At 41.2% G+C, this 12,099-nt stretch overlaps 1 protein-coding gene across 3 annotated transcripts in view; it reads right to left on the minus strand.

Moving 5' to 3' along the window:
* Window positions 1–1,958: 1,958 nt before the first annotated feature.
* Window positions 1,959–12,099, minus strand: part of STON2 (stonin 2) — a 75,768-nt gene continuing 65,627 nt past the window's right edge. For 2 of the 3 annotated variants that reach the window (XM_042047445.1, XM_042047447.1), the window contains 2 exons: window positions 8,295–8,497; window positions 1,959–6,446 (listed from right to left, as the gene is read on the minus strand). In XM_042047445.1, coding sequence (XP_041903379.1) covers window positions 6,363–6,446; window positions 8,295–8,497 — 287 coding nt within the window. In that variant the 3' untranslated portion in view covers window positions 1,959–6,362. Of the gene's footprint in view, window positions 6,447–8,292; window positions 8,498–11,686; window positions 11,887–12,099 lie in introns of those variants that run through there. The other variant, XM_042047446.1, reaches the window with a different exon arrangement.

The raw sequence follows: 12,099 nt of genomic DNA on the forward strand, positions 1-12,099 counted from the left end.
ACACACACATATGCTTTCATTTTTTAATAGACAGTAGTTAAACATTATCCTATTACAGCATTTTTTGTTGGAGGTATTTGAAGTGCTTTATGGATGTAAATTTAAACGGAATATGTGCATGACTGTGCAGACAGGTAAGGACTACTTGGGTGAAAAGGCTAGTCAACACCACTGAAAAATTAATTTGTCTGTTATCGTTTTCTCAGCTAAACATGGAATCAGCTGAAGCAGTCAACTCTGACACCCAGTTTTGAGATCCAACTGGTTTCCGACGTGCCAAATTCTGCATAGTGTTCACAGTCTTGAAAACCAGTGAGACCTTGTGATTCATTGAGGCTGCTTGTGCAGCAGGTCAGTAGTCCAGGCAAGAACCTGGCAGTGACCACTAGAGAGCAACAGTCCCTTCACTTCTGAGAACCCAGGGAGTGTGAGCACGCAGCTAAATGCCCTGTTGCTCCAATCTGTGGTTCACTTTTCCAGGTAGGGCCCATACTACGGACCCTAACTTAACAAAGAGAAATGTCAGTCGACTCACAGTTTCATCATGCTGCATCTGCTGGTCCTGAACAATCTGGAAGTTGATTTTGACGATGTGGTTCAGATCCAAATCTAATTCTATTCATTCAAAAGCCTTCCAATCTTTCGTAACATTCATATTAATTTTTACACTATCCATTCCTTTGTTCCCAAGATCAGTGTTTGTAGACTGGGACTCCCCAAGTCACATTTTTTTGCATAGTTCCTGACTTGCCACAGGACTTCATGAGGTATTAGCACACATTTTTCTCTGCTGAGATTGTAACTTCAGCATATCCCATTTTGCCACCAGCACTCTCCTTGCACCGTCACTTCCTGACAGCCACGGCAAAGGGTACCTTTAACAGCTTGGGGAAAAATAATCAAACCAACCTGCTGACTCCTGCTGAGAAGCAAGGTTTGGATAAAAAGGAGATGGGCACGGGGGTGCCATAGCAGTTGAACTCTATTAATCTCAGTTGAAAACTGTCGGCAATTTTGCTTTTGTTTTGCTTGACCTGAAGTCATAACTCTGCCTGCATCTGTACACTGGTACGAGGTTTTCCCACTTCATTCCCTTTCAATGTGAGCACTCTCTGTATTAGTACAATTGCTGAACTGACCATGCCCTAACAAATTTGTTTGCTTCCACAGAGGAGTTGAGCTCTCTTTTTCAGTCCTGCATCAGAAAAACCTTTACAAAAGAGGCTCTCAGTTTAGGGAGTTACTTTCAGCTGCATTCAGCCTGTATTCAGCCTTTTCCTTCAGAAGCTCTTTAGGCTGAGCTGACTGCTCCCAGTTTATCTACAGCCTCTGGGATAGTAACAACTGGGAGGCTGTAGGAGGCCCCCAACCAGGGAAGGACCAGTCTGCCCAGACCTCCTGAACCCCAGCATGTGTCTGCCACTTGTTGAGTACCCCAGTACTACCGAAGGCAGTACTACAGTCACCCCTGTCCATTAGGCTTTGCTGTCCCATTATTCAGGGTTGAGAAAGACACTTTTTATAGCTAGTGTATAAAATAGTATTCCAATTACTTTCTTATATACAGCAGTTGCTGTTAGGTTTCTGATACTGTGACCAAAAGGACAGGAGTTTTTTCTGGGACTGGTGCACTTCATGTTTCAGACACATGTGCTGTGACCCACACCAGCACCTAAGCTGAAACAGTGAACTGCTCCTCCATCTTTTGCTTCAGTACTAATCCAAACATCTGTTACGTGGCTCAAGCTCTAGGCCTGCTCCATTTCCTTTGCAGTCTGTTGCTCAATCTGTATGATCAAATGAAATAATCTCTTTTCTGTATGTAGTCCCATAACTTCTACTTTATGTTGTCCTTTATACCATTCAAAATATTCCCTTTCCTCTTCTGAATTCAAGACCTCTGATTTATCAGAATATACAGCACTTACAACTTTAATTTCACAGTAAAGATGTGGATATGCTGTTTCATCTTAACATTTATTTAAATTTTCATACAGTTTAAACAAAACATGACATCCCATTTCAACTGATAAAACAAAAAGAAAAAAAATAAACCACTTCTATGAAGTTAGCCAGTGTATAGACTTATTTTACAAAGTAAGAAGGTAAGAACATGTTACAAAATAATAATTAAACCAATCAATGTCAATAGTGCAAAGAATGAATTGCAAGTAAGAAAGAGAGAGGGAAGGAGGGTAGGACGGATGGGAGGATGGATGGATGGATGGATGAACGTGTGAGTGGGTGGCTGGCTGAACAAAACAGGAACATCAGGAACAGTTGTGCACGTTATCACACAAAATTTTGTATCTTAGAAAAGTAATGATGTAGATTTCACTTTAGTGGCAGAAGAGGGTAAGTACTTAATCCGTATCCGTAAGTGATCTCTGTGTGCTGCAAATTCTTGTGCTGGTCAGTTCTGGAGATTAATACAGCTATGCACACAAACTGCTAGGAGTCACTGAAAGAAATTTTTCATCATCTAGAACACAGGTGACCTATCAAGGGTGTGACTAGTGCACTGAAGGGGCAAGGAAATTACCAAGAATTTTATGCAAGCAATAGAGTCAGCACTTCCAGGCTGAACTTTGTACACTTTTCCCACTTGCTTTCATGCTCTTTTGCATGCAGTTGCTCTCTATCCTGGGAGGTGACTGTTCAAGAGGGAGTTTTAGCAACCACTAAATATGGGGACAGGTGTTGGATATCCTATCAACTAAATGTCAGCCAGCAAGCCACCAGCAAAGGAAAATTATTTCTGCAGTTTCTAATGATGCTGCTACATCTGACTCCTTCATAGGATGACTAAATTTGAGTCTAAATAAAAGAAAGAACAAAAATAACATCAGTCAGTTAGTTTTAGTATTCTCAGCTGAATTTACCCATTTTCCTTTTCTAGCAGAGTGTCCATAGTTAATAAATGTAAGAGACATTAACTAAAATAAGCTCAGCTGCCTGGAGATATTATTCCTCTTTACCCCTTGTGATCAGAGACACTTTATGTTTCTAGGCAAATTTCCATACAATACCTCAAGTCTTACCACAGTACAAATATTAAAACTGTAATGAGAAACAAAAAGAGGACTGAAAGTGAGAAAAACTTCAGGGAGTAAATGTATGCTTACCTTGAAGGCACATTTCCTGCATGGAGTGTTTGAGTACTACAAAGCTTTCAAATATACCAAAGGACAGTGACTGCATCTTTCTCAAAAGAAGTATTAATCTGAAACTAGTCAGAGAGATTTTTCCACATGATAAAAAAAAAAAAAAAATCATCCCCACTACAGGCATTGCTTGTATCTAAATGATTTCTGCTACTTTCAAACTCACAAACCTCTCAGATCTTTTCCCTTCACTCCAATCAACAGTCTGTTCAAATTACTACTATACTCACATGGGTGAAGAGTATATGTACATAAAGTATGCATGTGACAGTGTGTAACTGAAAAATTGGCACAATTTGATCAATAAAGAACAGTGGAGACCTCAATAAGGGCACTTAGGATCCCAGTGTTCAAATTCTCAATGCTTGTAATGGTGCTGGACTGAAAAAAGAATTTAGTTGAGACACCTGGTGACACCAACACTAGACTTTCTGAAGATTTTGGTTATTAGCACTCTTCTGAAAAATCAAACTGCTTACTACAGTCCTTTATTAGGAAATAAGATCTTTTGAAACTCTGGCTGAGGTATTCATCCTAAACTCTTGAAAATTCAGTGGCAGGTACATCTAAAAACACTCTCTAGAGATCAGAATGAATTAAAATAGCTTTCATATAAACGAGAACACTTTTCCAGTTTTGCCTGCTTAAATTCATGATGACTGGAAGAGATACTTATGTGTACAACTAACTACATTAAGAAAGATTAGAGTCAGGTTTTTCATTCATTGATTCTGAATTTGAAAAAAAATCATTGATGAATTGGTAAAGACATTAGGTAAATCCATAAATCTCCAATACGTTTATCTTTCAGTTTCTGGAACATAGAATATTCTGCGGCACAAGTATGATAGAGGCTGAATAGTTTAACAATTCAACAGTGATGGAAAATTATATTCCTTTTATTTTATCCCCTCTTAAGGGGTACAACTTAACTTTGCTAACTTGTATTACTTATTTGTGTTTCCACGAGCTGAGGGGCAATAGGTGAAAATTCAGACACTGAGCCTACAGGTCGGAGCAGAAAATCTCCATTTCTTTCACAAAACTTTCTCACATTTCCTCAGCAACATCTCAGCACTGCTTCAGCTTGGATTTTTTTGATTTCTTGATGGTGGGATTTCAAAAACTGTACATTAGGAGCTGCAGTGAAAAGCAAGAAAACCACCCAGAAATTCTTTGACTGCCTTTGAACATAAGAGTGAATTTTGTAGAGAGGAGTTGCCGTGCAACTCACCACAGCCAGCCTGTGACAGAGCTGAGAACCAGTCACAAATTCAGCCCCGTGCTCTCGGATATTTCTAAATCTATACAAGTGTTATCATTAATAATATCAAAAATTTTAATCCATTGATCTCAAAATTCTTCATAAAAGTTAATAGCATTCTTTCATTTACAGAGAGATGTTGTAAATGCTTAGTACTGACTGGTGTGCTCCAAGGAGCATCCTGGGCCCAGAAGGGCTACCTGCAACAGAGAATTACAGGGTTATTAAGAAGTCCTAGAAGGACTTCTTATTTACATATTTACAGCGCTCTACCTGTGTCACTAGGGTGATGCAGGCTTGAAATATAGGTGCATTTAAAAAAGGCATTTGTAAGTTCCCTACAATTTATGTTAAATTCTACCTCTACCAGTTTCAGACTCAATGAAATTGATTTCATGTTTTACTTCGGATTTTAATATTGTAGTAATTTTTATAGGAGTCACAGTGAAAGTAGTAAATCAAGGGTGTATTAATTTTTTTATATCAAATATAAAATGAAATAAATTTGTAAAAAAGCTTTCATTTTAATTCATTATGATTTTAAATTACATTGCCAAAGTTTTCCAAATGTGTATTTTAAAGTCAGTAGTAACCTTTCAAAAGATAAATGATTTAATAAATTACTTATTTTACATTTAACATTATGTGACATAATATTACACAAGCCATAGAAAGTACTAAAAATGGGTACTTTTAACACTGTTTTCTCTGAAAATATGTGTAAATGAGTGATTTATGTCTTCTGCATTTTTATTTAGAAAGAATTTTTAAGACTTGCTACTGCTTCCAGCTAAGTGGGGATAAAAAATCTCCATGACAGAAGTTTGTTGTTAATTTTTGGAAAGAGATTTTGGGGCCCAGTTAATGTGAGTAATATAAAGATACAAATTACTTATATTGTGGGTTCAAGATAGAACATGAAAATAATATTGTGCTGGACAGACATTCAAGGATTTTCAGGAAAACAACCAACATTGTCTGTTAGAGTAATTGTGTTCTGACATTTTCAATAACCACCCATTTTACTCATCCAGGAAAACACATAAAAAAACCCCAAACCCAAAACTAAACCCCCATGTTTTCCCCTTCAATATCTTTCTAGGCAGGAATGATCTAATCTTAACAAAGTCCCTCCAGTATCTCCACTACTGTAACAAACATTCCCTATTGCTAGCAGCCATAACCATGTTCAGTCAAGATACCAGAACGGCTCGGACTAAAAAGTAAAAATTTTAAGCAATTGCAGAGACTTTCTTGTAACTTGTGCAGACTCCGTGAAAATCTGCACAGTGTCATTTGAGGGATGAGACAGGAAGGGGTGAACAAAACAACAGCTCTGTGATCAGCTGTCCTGTCTGTAGTTCATCTGCTTAAACACAGAGACCATTCTCTTTGTTTAGGATGCAGGGCGTGTTGATTCTCCAGAATGATGCTCAGGGTTTTCACTCTGTGGACCATTTCAGAAAGGAGATTTTATATAATTTTTCACTTGATCCTTCCTGAATTTTATTTGCCAGTTCAGAAGGAAGAGACTCAGTCAGTGACCAAACCAAAAGGCATTGAAACAAAATGCTTAATGTGGGAGGGCAAGATTGTGAGATAAAGGCTGTTTTCTAGTGTGGCTGTGATGGTTGCCAGACCATACTTGAGTGCAGAACCTAAGTGGTGAAAAGGCAGAAAAGGCAGGCTTGACTGTACAACTGTACTTATATTGTTCCAGCAAAAGCCCCTGGATCCCACCCAAACAAACTACTGACCAGCTTCTTCTCAAAGTACGGATCATCACAAAGAAAAAAAATGATACTCTTCAGAGCATTATTTTAAAAGTAGTAGTCCATATTTTTTTTAAAGAAAAATACCCAAACCCTGCAAGTCCTTTCTTCCTGGTCTGTTAATCTGACCACCCGTCTTGGGACCTGCGGACTGATCTTCCCTTACTGTGTAGCACATTCATTGACATTTGCAGTACTTTCTCCCTTCAGATCCTCATCCAAGCTTTTTTTCTGCTCTATTTCAACCTGGTAGAAGAAAAAGAAGAAGAAAATTCGTAACAAGATGTCCTGGGTTGCAGTGTATTCTATTACCATCCCCATCAGCTGTTAAAATCAGGTGGGGCAGTGTTTCCTTGCCTCCTTCCCCCCAGACTATCTTGCTGTTAATTGCCCATCATTGTCCTGCCGCCTGACTCAGAGATAACTCCCTCCGGACTATCTTCTGTTAATGAGCCTAATCAACACTCTGCCTCATGACTCGTTACCCCATTGTGAGATGCTCCACCCAGAGGGAGGAACCAAGCATCCCATCGTGGATATAAGCTGAGGCTGAACACCAGAGACACCGGGCTTCCCACTGGATTTCCAGAGGACAGGAGCTACACAGCCACCACTGGACTTCCAGAGGAAGAGCAGACTGTTTCACTACAGGATCACTGCTTCAGAGGCCTGCAGCCACCATTCTACCAGACTGCTACCACCACCCTGCCTAACAGGGTGTCAGGTTGTACCTTGACTCTGTCAGTTTGAACCAGTGTTTTCTTTTACCTTTTTTTCCTCCTTTTCTTTAATTTCCATTAAATTGTTATTCTGACTTGGTGCCTCCCACTGGTTTGTTTTCAAACTAGCACACAAGAAAGGAAAACAAAAAATATTCAAAAATCTTCCTCAGTGGTGGTTCTTGTGCTCAGGTGAAGAAACTCTTGGTGAACTGAGAGGGTTGTGAGGACAAACAGACTGAGGATCAGGGAAAATTGGATTTTATTTACTATAAGGATTTTCAGTCTAATCTAAGCAGTTCTACAATTCAACAGTGTCATGAAATAATTTCCAGAAGAGATAAAGAGAACTCACATGATTTTATATTCATTATCATTCCCAATTGTACTCTGAACACAAACCCAGAACCAAATCTGCAGATGATAGGTAGATTCCTAAGTGACACCAGAAAACCAGCCTTAATTATAAATTCTGCAAAGACTATGTATAAAGCAAAGAGATTAATTTTCTAAATGATCTTGAGTTTGAAGGGACCCATAAGGATCATCAAATCCAATTCCCTGCTCCTTGAAGCAGTGCCTAACACTACCCCAAATATCACCACACTCCCTGCTGTCCTCAGGCTCAGAGGTGCTTTGGCCTACAGATACCAATTTGTATTGGGAGAGGGCCAAGGGGATCTATGCTTGGGTTTTAAATTTCCACGTCTCTGAAAACTCAGGAATAATCCAATGTTTTAATTCTTAAAAGGGATACTTAGGAAGATCAAATACCATCCCCAGGAAGTTTAAGTAACCACTAAAAATGTAATTACAATTACCAGTAAAAATATTTTCCATAAGAGTCTTTTCAGAATCTTTTATCATTGCTCTTAAAGAAGGCAGGTAGGATGCCAATTTCTCTGCTGAGTATTCAGCTAACATGCAAATTTACTGAGATATTTTGGCAGGTATATACATAGTGTACTTTCCCATCTGCTTCTCTCCTTAGGGCAGGCAGAAGGAAGAAATATTTCAGCAAAGAAATAACATGATCCTTTTGTCTGCAGTAGAACTCCCACGGTAGCACTCCCACTATAAAGAGCAGTAAAACTCCCTGTTCAAACTCTCTCCATAACAGCTAATCCCCGGGAGCTGGCCGTATGCATGCTCTTCCACAGGCAACAGCAAGCAAATTTATTCCATCTTTGCTGAGGGATAATCCACTGCTTATTTGCCATGAATCAATAGCTGCACATGGGTAGCTACTGCGCACACCATGGCATGTGCCAAATTCCCACTTCTTTCGTCCATGGTATTTTATTTGTCTGCCCATAGTTTTCAAGACAATGAAGCGTGCAAAGTAACCATGGTCATAACCACTGCTCAGTTTTACCTTGTAACTGTAGTGTGCTGAGTAGTTGACCCACTTCCTCACATTGGTCTTGTCCTCGACAGAGATGGACCGAACAGTGGCTTTGGACGCAGAAGTGGTGGGCATGTCGAATTCCACATCTACATAGCGGACGAAACTGGAAGGCACTTCCCGGTCAGAGCCAAGCTCTAGGTGGCAGAAGAAGCAGTGAGGATGGCCAGAAGCTGGAAAAAGAGAAAAAACAGTCATCCAATAGGATGAAATTAGGCAGTCTTTAGAAGGCTTAGTGCAACATCCCACTTGACCTCTGAAACAGAGATGGAAAAAAAATGCCACTTGGTGTGAGTCTGGGTAAGAATTTAATCTAGAGTCAGCCTCATATTTCAAAACAGTCTATCCAAAGTTCCCTTACTGCTGGAAGATTTGTAAACTAATGTGTGTGCAGCAAATCCAGTGAGAGGCTGTGCAGTTCAGCAGAGACCAGGGATATGCAGTACCATAGCTGGAGCCAAGTTATGAATGAATGGGTACAGTATCAAGCAGATATAGAAGCTCAAGTTCTGCAAGCATTAAAATACATCTCCTGCTTTTCATCAGGATTAATTATCCCAAGTAGAGTACTCACTCATTTGCCCTGGTTCTGGAGTAAGCCAGGATCTCTGTTTGACAGCCCTTCCTGGCTTTTCATACATGGAGCATGCTTTTTCTGGATCAAAAGCTGTGGTGCACAGCAGGCCTTCCTGGTGGTCCTGCCCACCACAGGAGAGCAGCAGCCCTAGGAGCTCTCAGGGAGATCACCATGCCTTCCAACACTGCAGTGCTTTTGCTTCTGGCTAGTTCTTGGACTTGGCTGTGGTGGGCACAGCCATGGTAGCAGCGCACTCCAGCATCTGCCATGGGGCCCTTGGGTGACACAGCACTGCTCTCTGGTACTGCATTATGAAGATGCCTAAAACTGGCTTAAAAAATCTGTGTTCAGCACTCAGTACTGGAAAACAATCCCCAGTCTCAGGCTCCCCATCCGTTCATATCTGTTTCCTCACACTGTACACTTTCAGTAGACTCCTCATTGTAATTCTTCCTGCTCATCTGCTTTGCAATGCTTTTCCTCTCTAGTTTGCTGTGGGTTGCTCCCTCCTTCAGACTGGAGACCCCCAGCAGCCCAGGAGAAGCGGCTCTGTGCTCTGGTGCAAGCCACATCCACAGGTGTGGAATGTTCAGCTTGTGCTGCTGCACTCCTGAGCTGGCATGTGCTCAGCTGCTTTTGGGGTGAATGTGTGTGAAGGTATCACTGGGAAGTGTTTAACTGGGCTTGAGCACACTGCATGCCACGTGCTTTGGAGAGCTGAGCTTTTAAACTATTCATAATTTCAGCTGGACACCTGGAATCAGCAACCTCTTTTAACACACCTAAATGTGGATATTCAAAAAAGAAAGGAGGGGGAAATGAGAGGCAAAAAAAGGTGACACTATCCCCAAATGCATAAAAATTATGGAAGTTATTAATTTAAACCAGCTCAGTATGGTAAATAACAAGGCAAATGGATTATGAAAGCAACTTCTCCACTGAAGCTACTGCAAAATTACCTAGCCCATCAGTGCTCACTACTGCCCTGGGCATGAGGCTCATGAGGCACCACCTCAGCAGACTGTTAAACAGGCTCATTCAGAGCTCTTTCTCTAATGGACAGGTACACTTCTTACTAAAATCAGAAGGAAATCAATACCCTGTTTTTGTTTTGCACCTCTTGTTTCCTTGAGCTACTAATCATTTGTTCTGACAATCAAGGATCTGATAGTATAATTCATATATATGTATGTGTAACTGTGATTGGAGGGAGTCTGTTCCAAATGACTCATGACACTCCAAATGTCCCAACATGTTTAGATTAGAAGATTTAACTTACTCCAGAAAGTATTCCAGGCAGCATGCCTGGGATCCACAGCCAAACTAGAGAAGAGTTCAAATCCTGATCCAAGGCTCTACACAGATGCTACATCCCTGCTTCACAGAAAGAGCATTTTCCCATGACTGAAGACTGTTTGGATGTTTCCCTAGTATTCTACTGGTGGATTAAAAAAAAAGAACATGTGAAGCCCAGCCAGCAGCAACTGTAGCTGTAAATAGCTTGCAAATAGGCTTTCTTTATCAACTCTTTTGATCGTATTAACTTTAAATATAAGAAAGGCAATAAAGTTTACCAAGCTATTTTGGACAGGACTTCAGCAATGTGCTCAGTAGAATACAGTCTATATTTTTTCCTTAGGTCAAATCATAGTCAGAGTATGCACTGTCCTTCGTTTGTCATGTGCTTTTCAATGTTCAGTCATAAGCAGATGCTTTGGCTACAAAATAATACAGACAGTGCTGATAACACTGTCTCCTAGAGTGAGAGTGCAAAGAGCCCCATCCCATTAGAAAGCGCGAAAAGAAAACATTTAGATAAGTGAGCAAAGCTGCTGAAATAATTCTTAACAATTTGGGTTCTTAGGACACTACAACCTGCACACAAGCAGAAAGCTTTGGTAGGGACATGCTCTCCTGTGGATGGCAGGCCTGGGGGTCATGCCACTCACCTCTACACAGAGACTGCACCAGTCCACATTTGGGGAATGGAGTGAAGCACAGGAGGTCCAGTTGGCTATCTGGAGACCTCTGGAGTTCTGGGATTGTGTTTGCAAGGGATTATGTGTCAGAGCACACAGGGTGGATGAACAAGAAGTCCCATAATGTGTACCTGCATAGGGACTCCTGGGAGCATGTCTGGCAGACAGGCACATGTGCTGGAGCCATGCAATGCATATGCCCCGAGTGGTGTGGACCCATTGTGGGGCCTCTGGAAGCAGGTGGAGCTACAGGCTGTGGCCACCTGCAGCACTTCCCTCAGCTGCAATGTAATGCCACTACCACTCTCCTGCCCTGGAGCCCCAGGCACCAGAGCAGTTCATTAGCAGGCCAGATTTTACAGAAGACCCAGAGTGCTCTTAGAGGTGAGTTACAGGTATCACAGTAAGAGACCATAAAGTGTGAGTCAAGGGAGGAGTTTTATGTTTAGCGCTTGAGAACTGCATCATTTATAAGGACTTTGCAAATATGAGAAGTTGGGTTACTACTTGACTTGTGGATAGGGCTGGATACAACCAAACGTGCACAAGGCTGGCATTTAGATCCCACATCAGTATCACTTGGACAAAAGCGTATGTGGTCCATCAGGCAAATCTAAGAAGGAGTGGGAATGAATGCTTCTGAGTACCATTTATATACCTCTTTGTTTGCCATATACTTTGAGAAAAGAGAACCATAGGATGAAGTACCACCAATAAACAGAAGTAGTCCCTGAAGAGCAAGGTCAGATTTAAACTACACTTGGCCTGCCCTGTCATCACTTTGGGATTCCCTCCCTCTCACATACCTCATGTGTCTTGGCCAAGACAGTGCTTCCAAGGCTCTTCCTTTCCCTGAAATTACATCTGATCTGACCGGAGGGGTGAGGACACTCTCTTCCTCTCAGGATGTAAACAAGTATCAACTGCCCTGCGTTTTGCATGATGACACTGATGGATAGATGCTCTGTGGCAGGGGTCCAACAGCCCTGTTGTAATGTATTTCCCCCTGTCACAGTGTATATACAATAAAGAGTCACAATGGGAGAGAAGGAAACAAGAGGCACAGATCAGTATCTCCCACAGAGTAGCAATGGGTAAGGCAGCATCACATTGCAGGAGGCAGTAGAGACAGGAGTTTTGCCTCTTCTCCTGGTTTGGTACTGGCATGTTCTGTGATTGTGTTAAAGTCTAAGGGCTTTCGTTTCCTCAGCTGTAATGT

Source organism: Corvus kubaryi, unplaced genomic scaffold, assembly GCF_017639235.1.
Source record: "Corvus kubaryi isolate FWS band 111438036 unplaced genomic scaffold, C.kubaryi_AGA036_p1.0 66, whole genome shotgun sequence".
Taxonomy (NCBI): domain Eukaryota; kingdom Metazoa; phylum Chordata; class Aves; order Passeriformes; family Corvidae; genus Corvus; species Corvus kubaryi.